The sequence below is a fragment of the Lathyrus oleraceus genome, chromosome 2 (assembly GCF_024323335.1).
Source record: "Lathyrus oleraceus cultivar Zhongwan6 chromosome 2, CAAS_Psat_ZW6_1.0, whole genome shotgun sequence".
Taxonomy (NCBI): domain Eukaryota; kingdom Viridiplantae; phylum Streptophyta; class Magnoliopsida; order Fabales; family Fabaceae; genus Lathyrus; species Lathyrus oleraceus.
Genome location: NC_066580.1, coordinates 160,610,948 through 160,628,463, shown reverse-complemented (window position 1 = coordinate 160,628,463; position 17,516 = coordinate 160,610,948). Strand labels below are relative to the sequence as shown.

At 36.5% G+C, this 17,516-nt stretch overlaps 1 protein-coding gene across 1 annotated transcript; it reads right to left on the bottom strand.

The window, feature by feature from the left end:
* Window positions 1–15,651: 15,651 nt before the first annotated feature.
* Window positions 15,652–17,147, bottom strand: LOC127118671 (uncharacterized). The gene has a single exon (XM_051048917.1). The coding sequence runs from the start codon at window positions 17,026–17,028 to the stop codon at window positions 15,892–15,894; it is 1,137 nt and encodes a 378-aa protein (XP_050904874.1). The 5' UTR covers window positions 17,029–17,147; the 3' UTR covers window positions 15,652–15,891.
* Window positions 17,148–17,516: the final 369 nt, after the last annotated feature.

Here is a 17,516-nt window from a genome sequence, read left to right as displayed (position 1 = left end):
CGCGTGCCAGTGACCCATGCTGGGGATAACAAGCCATGAGCCTGCTATCCTCTATTCAACCCTAGCAAACGAACAAATTGCGCTTAGCTGGGGATTATCTCTTTCTTTTTTTTTTGCTTTTCTTGAACCCCAAAAATTTTCTGACTATCATTTCCGTCTCCGCCCGACAGAAATCCTTCCTCCAATATCGCACTACTGGGGAATACTTGTTGATTAAAATCACGATGCCAAACTCCTCAGAGTAACATCTTCACCCTCAGGCGAAAACACCTCTCAAACAGTAACCACGGTTTGAGACTAGCTTATGCTTGCAATGCTGATGCATGATGATTTTTTTTAGCGTAATGCTCCATAATCATGGAAATGCTACGCAATTATCTATGCCCTATGTTATGCTTTTCTACATGATGAACGCATAAAAAGTATCCTCCTCAAGGGACTCTTCTGGGGAGCCCAAGGCACTCTGCTGAGGAACCCGCTAACGCTCCAACCTCCACCCTGCTGGGGAATAGCACTGCTTCTGGGGAAAGGACAACCCTTACCAGGGATGACCTCCACTGAACCCGATCCACTTGGGGACTTCGCTGGGGAAGAAACCACCAACACACTCTGCGGGGAAAACAACAGTCTTCGGCTTGCTGAGGAAAAATGCCAGCAACGGACACCTCTGCTGGGGAAATAGTAATCTCCAACCCTGCTAGGGAAGACACAGACCTTGAATCTGCTGGGGAGATGACCATCCCGATTCCGCTTGGGGAAATGAGGAAAGTCTGGCACAGAACACCCGTCGACTCGTCGAACCCTGGTATTCCACATCTAACCAGTATCCGCTTTCCACTTTTGAGAGCTCCCCGACTCGTCTGGACTTTTCTGATTCATCACCTTGTATTCTCGACTACTCCGTACTCCACAGAGATCGCACTCCCTGGATTCATACAAACTTTCCAGTCCTCAGACTTTGAAGAGTCTTCTTGATTAATACTCCAGGATTGTCGCACGTCTTTCGTCGTCTTTTCACCATTCTTCAACGCCTTGTCCCTGATTGGACTCCGCGGGGATCTTTTGTCAAAAAGCTTCACATCACAACCTGCAAGTGAGTGAAAATATCTAACAGCACCTGCAAAAGAGATCGTTAGATAAAAACGTGCCCCAGGCGTATCAAAGTTCCAACACTTGAGTCACTCAACCTTCCGAATAAGATTTCAGGTTTTCAATCTTATGAACATGCATTGGAAGGGACCTATATGTTTTAAAATGCAAAGATTATTTATCAAAATAACTGGATGTTTTTGCAATCAAAGCGGTAATGAAAACAAAAACAAAATTACTTGACTGAATATGCATTTTATTGATTGAAAAAGGTGTGGCTCGTAACTGAGCAATACACAGGAAGCAATTCCTGAAAAGAGGTAATTGCGCACAAAAGGAAAATTTATCCTAACGGCAATGTGAAACCCGTGATCTCATCGAGTTCCAACTCGGTTACACCCCATATGTCCTCAAGGCTCTCCGTGCTTTCTGCCTTTTGAACTAGACGCATCCGACTGATCCCTGTTGGGGATTATCCATGTCGTATCCAAAACACAAACGATCATGCTAGACGCAATTGTTCTTTTCAATCCCTCTTTTGCCTGGACCGCCCTTTCGGGTTTTCAGTCCATCGGGATACCCTTTTTTGCCCAAGCCGCCCTTGTGGGGTTTTCAACTTGCCGGGTGTACAATTTTTCTTTTTATCCCTAATTTTTGCCCGAACGTTTTTTCATTTTTTTTTTGGTTCGCCGGGATGCCCATTTTTGCCTGGACTATTTTATTCTTTTCGTCCAGCGGGTCTCTTATACGAAGTATTTTTTAACTGCGTCCGCATTCACAGGGGATGGAAAATCCTTGCCATCCATGGTCGTCAACAACAAGGCTCCGCCAGAGAAAACCTTCTTGACCATGAATGGACCCTCATAATTGGGTGTCCACTTGCCCCTACGATCGTTCTGAGGAGGAAGGATCCTTTTCAGCACCATATCACCTACGTGATATACACGAGGTCGCACCTTTCGGTCAAAAGCCCGCTTCATCCGCTGCTGGTACAACTGCCCATGATAGATGGCCGCCAGCCTCTTCTCCTCAATCAGGCTCAACTCTTCATACCGAGTCCTTACCCATTCAACCTCTTGCAATTTCACGTCCATCAGGACTCTCAGAGAGGGAATCTGAACCTTAACTAGTAGCACGGCTTCCATTCCATACACAAGCGAGAAAGGTGTTGCCCCAGTAGACGTGCGCACCGAGGTTCGGTACCCATGTAATGCAAACGGCAACATCTCGTGCCAATCCTTATAGGTCACGACCATCTTCTGCACAATCTTCTTGATATTCTTATTGGCTGCCTCAACCGCCCCATTCATCTTCGGACGATAAGGAGAAGAATTGTGATGCTCAATCTTGAACTCCCGGCACAGTTCTGTCATCATCTTATTATTCAAATTAGAACCATTATCAGTAATGATTCTCTCGGGAACCCCATATCTGCAGATGATGTCTCTCTTGAGAAATCTGGCAACGACCTGCTTCGTCAACAATCTGGCAACAATCTCCCTAGCCGGACCGAGCTAATCATTGAACCGTCAAGCTCAAAACGACGTTAAACAAAGCGCTTGTTGGGAGGCAACCCAACATTGTAAGTCTGCATTTTAAATTTTCTCAATTATGCTGATATGATATTCTGTTGTGTTAATTTTTGTGAAACTTGAGTTCTGTCCACTGCCAATTAATTTTTTTAGAAATTCCTTCAGTTCGCCCCGCGAATTGAATGGAAAGTTTCAGTTCGCGCCGCGAACAAGGTTCACCCAGCGAACGGAGCGTGGCAGAACCACTTAAGTTCTGATTAGGTTATTTTTCAAGTCATTCCTATTTTCACAAACAGCAACTTCTCTTGAACACTCCCACTAACCCACTTTCAAAACTCAAGAAAATTTCCTCTCCATCTCCCAAATCCTAATTTATTAACAAAGAATCAAGTCTACTTCAAAAAGGTATGTTGTTCTCTTCATTTCCTCTCCATTGCTTTTGGGTTCTCACTTAGGTATGAATAGGGTTTTGCAAAAATTGAAATTTGATACTTGAAATAACCTTGCATGTCTAAAGTGAATTCAGATTAGGATTAGGATAGGGATTTTGATTATGATTGTTGGTAGTGAAAACCTTAGGAACCCTAGAAGGCTTTTGGAATTTTCCTGGTTTGTCGGGTTCGCGCCGCGAACTGGGAAATTCCAGTGTCATGTTTGATGCTGTTGATTTCTAACTCCCTTCATGTTTTATTGTGTGGTTGTTCTGATGTTTATTGCAGATGTCTAAGAGAACAAAAACCACGGCTTCCGGTCCTCCTCGTTCATTGAGACAGTTCACAAGTGACGAACATGAAGAACGATTTGAAAACTTAATCAAGAGAACCATCCAACCGGAAAGGTTCATCCATTTATCACCGAGTGGGACTTATCGGAATTTGGTATCAAATTTTGAGAGAAGAAGGTGGAGCAAACTTTGTGAACCAGAGTCGGAAATCAATTATGATATTGCACGAGAGTTTTATGCCAACGCTATGCATCTTGAAGAGGGAGTAGCTTTCAATTACCAAACAAGAGTAAGAGGCAAGATTATTTCTTTTGGCAGAGAGGCAATTAACTCATATCTTGGTAATCCTCTAACCTTGGGAGAGAATGAGCGGTGCGAGTATCGTACCCAGGAATTGGCCAACGTTTGGGATCTTCCAGCGGTGAGCGCTACCTTATGCCTTAAAGGAAAGACATTTGACCTAAATGATCAAGGACTTCCAAAGTCATGGAAAAGAGAAAATCTGAATCTGGAAGCAAGGGCATTTCTGGTGCTGCTGTTGAACAATATTCGGCCAAGGAGCCACAGTACCACTATCCCTTTGGATGTCGGGTGTTTACTGTATTACATCATGATCGGCAAATCTGTTGATGTAGCATCAATCATTGCGGGGGAAATACGCAAGATGGCTATAAGCGGAACAAAATTTGGTGGTAAAGCAGGTGTTCTTGCATACCCGGGGCTGATTATGGGACTTTGCCGACGAGCGAATGTTTCCATTTCGGATGAAGTACATTTCTCTATTACTAGTGTTATTAACGATGCTTATCTGAATAGGTTCTGCCAGAGCCAGATGGACAGAGCCGAAGGAGCTGGGACTTCGTCCTCTAGACCCCGACCCCGCACTACTCCAGCATTCGATCAGATGGCGTTTGCTAATTATTGCTGTGAGAGCTTTGAGGCCTCTAGGAGGTCTCAATCATTTATCTTTGATGCTATGCAGCAACAATTTCAGAACACTTTCCTTGCACCTGAAGCCCGCACATTTCCTTCCCAGGCGAAATATGTTACTTATGCTAATTGGCCTGAGGGCAGGCCAACTTTTATGGGGGGTGCAGGAGGTGGTGCAAACCATGGCGATGAGATGGAGGACGTCCTTGGATCTGTTGGTGGTGGCCAAGAGGAGGAAGATTGAGGAGTTTGTGAATTTGAGGAGTTTGTTTTTATTTTGAGTTTTCTTTGTATTATTATTGCTTTTGTAAAATTTTGATTGTACTTTTGGGTGGCTCTAGTTCACCATAACTTTGGTTGTTAGGTTGTTTTGTTAATTGCATGAATACTCTGTGAGATTTAAGTGTGTTACAATGAATTTGGTTTACCAACATTTTTTTTGTTTAATTGTTCTTACTCTTAAGTCAAGCTTAAAGCAACCAAGAAATGTTCGCAAAGAAAGAAGCATAGGACACTTCGAGTGGTGATGATAAGAATTAGTGTCGGCATTTCAAGGTACACTTTATCGCTTTCTAGACTTAATATGAGTAGTTTGATGGTGTGTGCAAATTCCATATCATAAATTCATTGAAATACATGTCATTTTTGAATCAAAATAGGACTTAACCAATTGTGAGGAGGCTTTCCATTGTACACTAAAATGAGGGAAACCGATCATTATTTCAACTCATTCTTATCATGCTAAATCATGCATCAATCTATTTTTGTGTGAAAATTTTGAAAATGATAGAGGCATTGTTTGTTATGAGAAAAACCACTTGACCAAAAAAGTTTTGAATCAACTAACCTTGTGAGGATTAATCCTTAGTTAACCCCCTTTGAGCTTACTTTAGGATTCATTTGATTGATAAGTGTAAAATCAATGGAAAATTTTGTGAATAAATGAATCTTAAGTTCTTTCGTGTCAATTGAACCCTCAAACCGAGTTGTTTGCAAAATTTTGCCTTTTGCTTATGTCTAAGTAGGGAGCATTATTGAATAAATTTGGTTTTGGAATCTAAAGTTGGGGAGAGTAAAGTAAAAAGAGTTGATTAGAAACTTGGAAAAGTGAGTTCTTATGAAAGGGTGAAAATATGAAAAGAAACAAGAAAAAAAAATCACCCTTGAAACCATAGAGCAAAGAAAAAGAAAAGAAAAAAATACAAAGAAAAGGCTCATGGTTGTATGGATGTAAAAAGAAAAAGAAAAGAAAAAGATGGGGATCAAAGAAATGGAAATTGTGTAGAGTTGAATGTATGGAAATGCTCCCTTAGAATAGGCAATTTTGTTAAATTCTCTTAATCATATCCTTTCTTGTAACCCAAGCCACATTACAACCCTTGAAAGACCTCTTGATTCTCATTTTTCACATGATTTGGTATTTGTTTTGATGACCGCATGATTTGAGTTGTTGTTGATTTAATTGCTTGGATGAGTGAAAGTAACCCTTCATGTTATTCATCATTATTATGATGTGTGTGTAAGTTTGATTCAATTTTGACATACATGGCTTTGAATTCCTTGGTATGATTTTTGCACTCAACCATTTCTCTTATTCATGTTTTGTCTAGAATTGAGATAGGTAGATTGAGAAAGTGCCTAACACTTTTGAACCATTTGAATGTCCTTGGTTAATCCTTGTTTCAATCTTTTGTGTCGTTGCTTTGGTTGTGTTGGTGGAAACTTTTGTTTAGGGACAAACAAAATGCTAAGTTGGGGAGAGTTGTTAGGGACCAATTAGTACTACTTTTTATATGATTTTATTGGTCCCTTTTACCAAGTTTTGATGTAATTACACACTTTTATTCTCACTATTTTGTATAACTGCAATTAGGTTTAATTTATGATGTTTTGAGTAGTTATTTCACATATTTGTTAGTTTTGTAGAATTTTTGGACAAGAGAGCTTTGGAATGCATAATCATAATTTGGAAGAAGTGTTGAATGCAATTTGGAGACCTAATTTTGAAGATTAACACTTGGAAGATTAATTGGATGAAGCTTGCAAGGCAAGGAAGCTGAAGTAGCTTTAGTTCGCGCCGCGAACTCCCTTCGCACCGCGAAGCTTGCGAATCCAGCAAGCTGTTTTGGCCAAGTGTGCTGTTTTCAAGGCCAGCTGTGTTTTGCCATTTCTGTATCTGTTTTAGGGGGCTTTTCAGCTTTAGATGAAAATGAGCAATTGAGGAAAGGTCAACCTTTTTTAGAAAACAGAATGGAAATTATTTATTCATTCATTGATTCATTGATAGTTTGATACTTTGTAAGAGAGAGAAATAGAGTTTATTTCTTCATTGCCTTGTGCTTTCCAAAATGATGATGAGGAGCTAAACCCCATTTTGCCAAGATTGGAGGTAGTAGCTATTCCTATTTGTTTATGTATTTCATTTGACTCTTATATATGATGAAAGATTTTTGATGTATTGAAAGATATTTTTGCCCTAAGTTGAATACTAGATTTGAGTAGTTGTTGAAAGAGATTATTTAAGTCTTGACCTAAAATATGTTTTCAAGTAGTGAATAAGTTGTAGAGATAGATTTATTCACTACTATTCTTTTGTATCAACCATTAAAGATTGCTATATTGATAGTTAGGTGGAGAGATCGTCTAAGGATTAATATAATGATTATCACAATATCATTTAGACATAAATGATATTGAGATGATACTTGAACATCATCAATAATCTTAAATCTATATAGTTGTCATAAGGAATCATAAGCATTTGGAATAGTGAACTCTAATCTTGCCAAGCCTTTTACATTTGATTAAAACCATTTTATTGTTTTAGTGACATTTTACTCAAAAGATAACTTTGCAAACAAAACAACTTGGTTACTTTCTAAACTTATAACAATTTGGATTATAGAACGGCAATAATAACAACCAATCTCTGTGGATACGATATAAAAATATTTGCCGAAACAACAAACTGCTTTAACTTGTTGTTTAGAAAGAATACTCATTACTTCTCTCCTTATTCTTTGTTTGGTTTGAAGTTAGGCCTAAACTTCATTTTTCTTGTATAAGGGAGTTCGAGAGTTCAACCTACTAAAAGCTCTTAACATTTAATGGATACTCTCCAGGTCGAATCTTGGGGAGAGGATTAGGTATTTAATTTTTTTACCAAACCTCTATAGTTCTTAGTGTTATCTCTTTATTCCTTAACTCTTTAATTTCCTCACTTTATTTCTGTTGCTTATTTCTAAAATTTTCTGAAATGAATTTAAACTTTGAAGATGATCCAAAAAGTTTTCGAAACTCAACTTTTTCTGAAACCCACAATTCACCATGCCCCTCCCCTTGTATGTGGAGTCATATGTCTAACAAGTCACATCATAGTCTAACTCATGTTTAAGGACTAATCGTCTCAGGAGGAAGATGACTTCCAACATATTTTTAAACAGGCGATCTTTTCTAAATACACCTCCACCGTTTAATGGTGCTAGTTTTGAAAATGGAAAGCTAGATTTAGAATCTTTATTTAAAGTATTAACTTTGAATTGTGGGAAAGTATAATCAAAGGTCCACTTATTCCTAAGCACCAAATTGAAGGAGAAATAGTAGATAAATTTGATTCTCTATGGACCGTAGAAGAAAAGAGAAAATATGAAATTGATTTCAAAGCCAAAAACTTTTTAGTAATGACTTTAGATGATAGTAAACTTCTTTATATCTATAATTGTAAAACCACCAAGGAAATATGAGATACTCTTGAGATGATATATGGAGTTTCTCTAAGTATTGAACAAGAGGAGATGAAAAAATGAGGCGAAGACAATGAAAATATTATTCATAAGTGCTTTTTAAAGTTTAGAATTGCTAGGAAGTGTATTGGAACGTTTCTTGGTAATCAATGCCTAAGAATTAAGAGTTGGAAACACAATCTAATACTTAAATCGAAAGATGAAAATGTTTGTAAGTTTCAGGAAAAAAAAGGAAGAAATAATTTTAAAAAATGAACAAACTAGTTCAATTACTTAAAAATGAAGTTACAAGTTGAAAGCCTTAAGAAAGGTATCTCGAATTTGTAAGAATGTTCTACTCAAACCTACAATACTCAAATGGCGTTATTAGATCCAAAGTCAAGAAGCATCCCCTCGCTTTTGAAGAGTTCACACAAGCATGCAACCCACCTCTCATAAATCAAGATTATGATCAAAATGACGATGAAGGTAATGGATTCAACTTTGATCTCTATGCTCAATCCCTTTTAATTGATCCATCCTCTGAGATTTCATCTCCATTCAATATTGGCATTGTACGCCCGGACAGTAGATTGATTCACTATATCATATTCTTTTCTCAAGAAAAATCAACTTTAACACCATCCAAAAATCTTAAGCTCCTACCGTTTGATTTTTAGAAAATCAATTTTAAAAATGTTGGATGGATGCTATGCTCCATCATATATAACTAGTGTTTACGTTAGGTTCTTCCTTTTCAACTTTGTGAATCGGTATTAAGCTTTAAGTTTTACTTAGGAAGAAAAAGTAACTTTTAAGTTTTTATTTGATTTTTTAAGTTTAGATGTTTTAATTTAAAATTTTGATGAATAATAAAGTTATTTTAGAGTATCCTCCCAACATTCACATACTATATGTAAGAATTTATCCTAATATTTGGCATTCTCACATATTTTTATAATAGCAAAACTACTTTTGTTAAAATTTAATCAAAAAAGAACGAACGAAAAATTCGATAGTGCAATTGGAAAATCTGATATGAATTGAAAGTTTCGTAATATATTTTAAAAAGTCTAGTATGCATTTTATGATAATTCCAATATGTTTTGTAATTTTTTGAATTTTTGAAAAATCCGATATTTAATTTCTTATAGGTAAAGAAAAAAACTGAAACTAACGGTATTGGATTTTTTAAACAATTAACAGTACTGAATTTTTCAAAAAAAATCGGTAAACTCGGATTTTGAAAAATCTGGTAGTATATTTGAAAATCCAATAAAAACTCATAATTTTTTTTGAAAAAACCGCTAAAAACATATAGATTTTTTGAAAAATCCGAGAAGAAACTCATAGATTTTTTGAAAAATCAGATAAAAACTCATAGGTTTTTTGAAAAATCGGATAAAAACTCATAGACTTTTGAAAAATTCAGTAGTACATTTGAAAAATCCAGTAAAAATTTAGAGTTTTAAAAAATTCGGTAGTTTAAATCGGTCAATTTTGAAAAAATCGGTAAAAACTCATGAGATCCTCAAAAAATCTAATAAAAAGTAGGGATAAAAATGGGTAGGATTTAGGTAGGGTACTATAGTATTCGTCTCATACCCGCGGTTTGAAAAAATTCGTTTACCCAAATCCATACCCGCATGGGCACCAACATTTATACTCATACTCTATGGATACTTAAGTACACATACTCATACTTGTTTCCCCGTATTTCTAATAAAAATTATCAATCAGATACTCGTCCCTCTAGTGTCTACAATTTTAGGGGTGAACTAGGTAGTGTTAGAATGAACTTGAATCATTGAGAGAGAGTTTTCACAAGATCTTCTTGTGTTAATTTTTATTGTTCATTGAATTTCACAATGCATGAAGCTTGCTATTTGTAGATTATGGACATAATTCATGGTTAGTTACATTATGCAGAAGTCACTTAGATCTTCTAACTAACTTTCTCAACCACCTATATCTAACTCAATCTACCCCTACTTGTTACCACCATGACTTTCATTTTATTACTCCAATAGGTAGCCAATCGCCCTCTTTATTTTTAGGTGGTCGTGCTTACCTTTCTTTAACCTGCTCTTTCTTGGGTGACGTGCATGGTATTTTGGGTGGGCTTTTCCGTTGACCGAATGAGTTGTCTTGTGTTTTTGTTTTTCGAGGGTCTGGTGTTGGTTATTTTTTTCTTGTTTGTTTTTTGTTTGTTGTTGTTTGTGGTTTTAATGCACCCTCGGCGTGCTTGTTTGTATCTTGTACTCTTTTCTTTTTCAAATATATTTTCTAGGTTTTGTCATTCAAAAATAAATCTATTATGTCATTTTATGTTTTTAACAACATTTTTAAAAAATTCAAAAAATATTATTGCTCAGTTAAGAAATAAACAAACATTTATATTAAAATGTGTATAAATTTAATAGTCATATATTTAATAATTGATAAGTATACATATGTCTATAATAATAAAAATACAAAGTATGCGAGTATGGGGCGAGGTGGTACTAAGGTACTCGTACCCGCGCTCATACCCGTTTATTTTTATAGATAACTGTCTGTGTCCATTGTCTATACCCATTTTGCAAGTTCTCACCGGGGATGAATCCAATTGTTATCCCTAATAAAATCTCATGGAACCCTAAAATATCTATTAAAAACTCATGAAATTCTCCAAAAATTTGCTAAAAACTCACAAACGTTCTAAAAATACGAAAAAATCATTATTTTTTAAAAATGTAAAAAATCACAAAGACTATTATAATAAAAACACCTCTCATATAGGAAGGCAAGTCAAAAAGTGATGGTGACGGGGTAAATTCTCAATATGTAATCGGCATTTGAATTGAACTTATATTCTGATCGACTCAAACGTGCTTGTTTTCAAATTCAGTACAATCTTTTAGAAAGATTGAAAATATAAAAAAAAAAATCTTATAGAAATAATTAGATTGTGGACAAAAAAATGATAAAGAAAAAAGTGATTGGGCTCTAAAAAAGCATTTAGATATGAGGATTTCTTAATGCACCCCTAAGTTTCTTAGCAACCACGCGAAAATTCAAAAATATCCCATGTTTTTGATGATGCATATTCGGACGCATTCATTAGACACTCAACACATGTCATTATGAGTGGCGCCTTATAAGTTGAGTTGTTCTTATTCTAGAGATGCATCTCCGAAACATTTCATGAAATATATTCATAATTGACCAGTTCAATAGAAATTCTGAGGATACATAGTCGGAAGTTTGGGTGGGATTGGGAAATATTATGTCACGTGTCAAATACTTTTGGAGATGCATCTCCGGAATAATCTGATAATAGTATCAGCTGCATGATCATACAATCATTGTTGCCATTGTTGTTTTTCAACTCAAACCCTCATCAAAAACCATTTCATTATCAATCCATTTTCACTCCAAATCTTCAATCTTTTGGTTCATCACATCAAAGGGAGCAATAGAAGATAGAATTTCAGGTAAAGATCCTTTATTTCCCATTGCATTACTCATATTAATGATGTATTTTTTCTTAAAAAATGAGCGTTGTTTCTCCGGATGTTTAAGGTGTTGTTGTAAAGGCGGTAGATGTTGGGAACCAATTTAAAAACGAGAAAGAGTTTGACTCTCGTGATCAAATTGTTCAATGGATTCGTATGGAGGCCACTAAACTTGGATTTGGTGTGGTTATCGAAAGATCTGATAATGATTTAGATAGAAGATGCGCTTTTGTGACAATGACGTGCGAAAGAAGCGGGAAATATATAACTCCTCTCCGGAATTTTAAAAGAGACGACATCAGTTCAAGAAAATATGAGTGTCCATTTAAGGTGTATGGTTACATGTTTGTAAACAAAAACTGGAGATTTAATGTGATATGCGATTTGCATAACCATGATTTGTGTGAAAAGTTAGTCGATCATCCTAGTGTGTGTAGGCTCATGCCGGAAGAGAAGAAATATGTTGCTAGCATGACATTGAATTTGGTTCAACCGAAAAATATACTTGCAACATTGAAACAGAAAAGACCCTAAAATATATCAAATATCAAGAAAGTGTATAATATTCGGTACCTAACTAACAAGGCGCCTAGGGGGATAGAGCTGAAATGCAACAAATCTTAAAACTGTTGGATGATAACAATTATGTGTCTAGGTACCGAGCGTGCGAGGATGGAGTTAATGTTAGAGATATATTATGGATTCATCTTGATTCCATAAAGTTGTTCAACACGTTTCTTATGGTGCTCATGTTTGATTCAACCTACAAGACCAACAAGTATAGAATTTCATTATTGGATATGGTTGGTGTTAGCTCAACTGACAAGACATATTCTGTTGGGTTTACATTTCTTGAGTGTGAAAAAAGGACAATTTTACTTGGGTCTTAGAGGTGTGTCAGACACTATTGAAGGACCAATGTGAGATACCTAAAGTGATTGTTATCGACTACGATACCTCCTTGATGAATTCGGTTGCAAGTGTGTTTCCTTCTTCTAACACATTACTTTGTAGGTGAAACTTGGTGATTCAATAAGAATGGATGAGGTTTGAACTCATTGGAAGAGACTTAGGTTTGATGATGATGGTGTCATGAATGACGGTAAATCGATGCCTATATTTTAACCGAATGAGAAGTGGTACAAGAGAGATTTTTGAAAGTCAATGACAATATGAAACTCCACATCAAAAAACAATTGAGGAAGATTGCCTATCGAGATGCCGATTTTTATGCACAAATACATCGAGGGGATCATCATTGTTGAGGGGGCGATAATTGCGATTATCGAGCAGTTTCAGTTTTACTCGGTAAAGGAGAAGATAATCATACACTTGTCCTCCATCAAGTTATCCAAGAGTTGAGGATTCATAAAGAATTATACACACGGTTGTACGGAAAGAAAGAAAACTTTGACAAAGTTTGTTAGTCTCTTTACCCTGCCTTGGCGGGCTCCGGAGACAAAATGAATGTGATTCTCTGAAATGGGTCACCTAATAGCATGTGTGTATGATCGAGTGCGTGTTGATCTGACACGATACACTTTTTCGAAAACCTTTTTTCCATTGTATATCGTCCCACCTTAAAATCCAAATGATCGTATTATATGTATTTGGTGGCTCTCAAAACCAAGTCATTTTGTTCAACTTTACTTGAAACTGAGATGTCTTATACCACTTACATCAACGTAGTGGACGACTCATTCAACAACAAAAGTTGACACTTGGCCGAATCATTTTATAGAAAGGATGCAAGAGTTCGAGAAATTGAGCAACATTGAAAAAGAATCAGATGCACAAAAGTCCAAAGGGGTACCACCCATAGATTTAGCCAACAACCTATGTTTCGATTATTTTTAATTTCTTATGTATCCGGACAAATAAGTGTATGTAATTGTGTCTCAATATAAATGAAATGTAATATATTCAACAATTGTTCATATTGTATCTTAATGCATTTTTTATATTCCCCATAACAACAATTGTTCTTTTGTAAAAAAAAATCAGGTTCCATTTTGAAACTGGTTCAGGATAAGTTCCGGAGATGCATCTCCGGAACAAGATAAAAGGGTGTGGTTCCATAGATATATCTCTGGAACGAGCATGCCAGTTATTGAACGGTCCATATTGATCTATGTCTTCTATACATTAAGGTGCTCTTATATTATATTTCACACAAACTGAAAATGTCTCAAATGTCACAAATAAACATCAACTGATATGTCGCAAATGTCTCCTTCTCCAACTCTACACCATGGCGAACGTTTAAGCTCACCGATTTCAACTCCCTCAAAGATATCAAAAATAAAATTCATTATCTCCTACCTTACGAAGACAATCGAAAGATTGTGAAACTCGAGTGTCGTTCATCGTCGATTGGCAACGGAGGAAAGATTGAGTTCAACACATTTGAGTGCAAGATGCAAGCGAATGTAAGGGCTATGTGGAAGACGTATGTTCGTTTTAAAACAAAAGTTATGCTCGAGTTGAAAGCGATGATTTCAAAATCGTTTGAAAATACTCTAAAGATATTAAATGTAATGTTGCATTCTATGCTGAACTCGTCTATTTAATCCTAATTTTACTTTATGAATCTTAATTTAAATTTGAAAAATTACATGTCTTTGGATCTAGTACTGACGTGTCTGTCTTACGGAAATGTAACTACGGAAAACTTCCGAAGATACATCTTCGAAATAAATTAAACCATATAATAGAGTATCACTCGGAATGATATGTGTTGAATGTATATTGGGATCCGGAGATGCATCTTCGAAAACGGAAACAATTTTTAAATTTTTGCATGATACCTAAAACGCAGATAGGATGCATTAAGAAATCACCTTAGATTTAATTTCTATAAATTTTAGACATGCTCTTGTTCTTCCTATGTCGTCAAAAAGCATACTTTTAACAGATTATTGTGACTGAAAACTTACGGTTTTCTTAGAAAGCTTAGTGATGAAAAATAGCGCAAATATTGTTATGTTGACCGCCAGCAAGCTCATCTTCATGGACAATAATTAACAATTACATGATTCTTCGACAAGTTAAATATATCCATCTATATGCAGAGAGAAATGAGGACGGAAAGAGAATGTAACGAGTGAAAGAGGGGGAAAAATATCCTTGGATCCGAGCCATGATGTCAACAAAAAGAAAAGATAAAAAACTAAAGCATACCAATACGTAACAAAGAATCCACCATGCATACCAAAATTGAATCCTTTTTCATCCCATTAATCCTCATACCTGTATTTTCTTTTACTGTATTTCTCTAACTGTAATCAGGCTATGGCAGCACAGCAAGTAACTAATCCATAAGTAGCTTAACTTCTAGCAAACTTCTTTTTTAAGTTTGGTATCCCGCTTTTGCGACCGACTAGTCCAAATAGACCATCTCACCTTCCACTTGCGGAGGGTCCATTTAAAGCAGCTAGAGTCTGTTTAGACATGACCCAACACAGGAATTGTTGACACTTAGCGGGATTCAAACATGAGATCTCAAGAGGAATACACTCTCAAAACCGAAGTCTTCACCAACAAGCCAACCCCTCAGAAGTTTAGCAAACTACCTATCTAAAAAAGACATCCCTCATTGGTTAATAAAGAGACTGCATATCCTCCAATGGTGATTGTTCCCCCAAAACCATAAAAAATCGAATCAGTTAGCTATCATGAACACTTATCAACAAATACCATTAACAATGAAAATTTGGAGAAAATATAATGGCAAAGTTAAGAAGCTCACTATTAGTATAGTTTTAGATGTATAAAGACCTAATTACATCACTAGTTCTAAAATTATGTACCTCTATATACCTAAACCTATAGAAATTTATCTCTATTTCTTTTCTTTTGAGAAATGGAGACAATTCCTGCACATAATGTTGGCTCATAATTGATAACACTAACAATACCCGTTTGGATCCATGGCAAGAAAGCCATTAATGTGCAACTCCTCAAAAGTTTGCATTTGTAGTTTTAGAAAAGTCGCAGCCACAACGCAGGAAGCGAGAAACATCATGGAAACACATCCAAACAGGCCAACAGACAGATCAAATACATGTTTTCAAAGCCACTAGAAATGGAGATCTTAGCCGTCAATTTCAAGAATAACAAAAATGTGACATTTTCTCCTCCTTACCAACTAGCAGATATGGTGAATCAATCCAAATATTAATTAACCAATTAAGTTAACTATATCTACATAAACAAGTAATAATTAAACAACAGAATAACAGTACCTACATACTATCCATCCAAAACAGCTTCCAAATTTTAACTAAAACTATCAAATAACTTACAAATTCCAACCCAAAAATACCCGAATGCAATTGCACTTTCTAACATTCTTGATTCAGGTCCACCTTGATTTTATTGTTTCCCAAATATGCACATTAATAATACTTCCTCGGCCTTCCACGCTTCTTACCAGATCCCGAACCCCTGGCAGCAACACCATTCGAAACAACCCCTGTTACAGCAGCTGATCTCGTCGTCACCCTTGCAGGCGTAGCAACCACAACTTCCATCGGTGCCACCGGCATTACATTGTTCCCACCATTCTCCACTGGTACAGGCGCCGGCATCCAATTCGGCAGCGACGAAGCAGGAGCATACTGAAACGAAGCAGGCTGAACTGGAGCAGGCTGAACAGAAGCAGGCTGAACTGATATTGGCACCGGAACCGTCTCTGGCTCCGGCACAGCTTCAGGAACCATCTCAGGCTTTTTCTCCTCTGAACCAACATTCCCAAGCACAAAACCCATTGGAAAAAAACCCCAGCAACAATAATAAGCATCTTGTCCCGGAACTAACGGAGGCAAAGACGGAATATTAACACCATGAAAAGATCTTTCACAATTAGGACATTTCAAACAGAAACCCTCGTAAACCCTAGGGAACTCATACAAACGATAACAGTAAGGACAAGCAGTCCAAAAAGTAGCGTTCCTACGACGCGCGTTTTCATCAGCAGCTATTCCATCTCTAGCAGAAGCAGCACTGTTCCGTGGACCGGTTCCAATTTCCGGTCCAGGTACGGGGCTGGGGCCAGGACCGGTTCTTCGAACCGGCCCTGGCACCTTATCTTGCTGAACCCAACCGGGAACAGATAAATCAACCCGAGAGTAAAACGAAAACTCTTTATCATAGTGAGACTTTTTGATTGGATCGGAGAGAACCGCCCAAGCATCAGCAACAAGCTTGAAAGCATGATCAGCGAAATGAAACCTGCTTTTGTCCGGATGTAGAAGAAGAGCGAGACGGCGGTACTGTTTCTTGATGAGGTCACTGTCGTCGGATCGGCGATCGATTTGAAGGATAGAGTACCAGTCAGGGCTGTTGTTGATGCGTTTCTCAGAGGCGATGAGAACATCGATAATGGCTAAGATCTGATCGGAACCTTCCAGAAGAGGTTCCGTTTCTTGAGCTAAGATTGCGAATTCTTTAGAACCCATTAGATCTCGATTCTGTAAGAGCTTCTCTGATATTCCAAGTAACCGTTCTGCTTCTAATCGAGTTGCGTTCTGCATTTTTCCTTGTTCTTTGTTTCCGAGTTCCAGGAGTGAAGTGAAATGAAATGCTAGTAAGTAGTAGCGGAACGTGTTCACAGTAGGAAACTTATTAGTCAAAAATGATGTTTATTTTGGCTTCACTTGTTTGGTAGAATGTACTCCAAAAATATAATATTCTAATTAAACAAATCAAGTATAAAAATTTAATATATTTTATTTTTTTATTAATAATTTAATATATTTTCTTTTTTTGATAATAATTTAATATTATTTCTAAAAATAATGTTAAAAGCATACTCTAATATACATTTAAATAAATAGAACAACGTGCTGAAAATTGTCCTTTAGAGAATGTATTATAAGCCTGTCTCATTTTTTTTCTTCTTATTTAACCTAAAATTTATTATTTCTTATAATTATCACATTTTTTGAAAAATTATTTCAAAGAATTTGACTTTTTAGTTTGTAATGTAATTTTGAATATATATTTTTTAATTATATCAGTT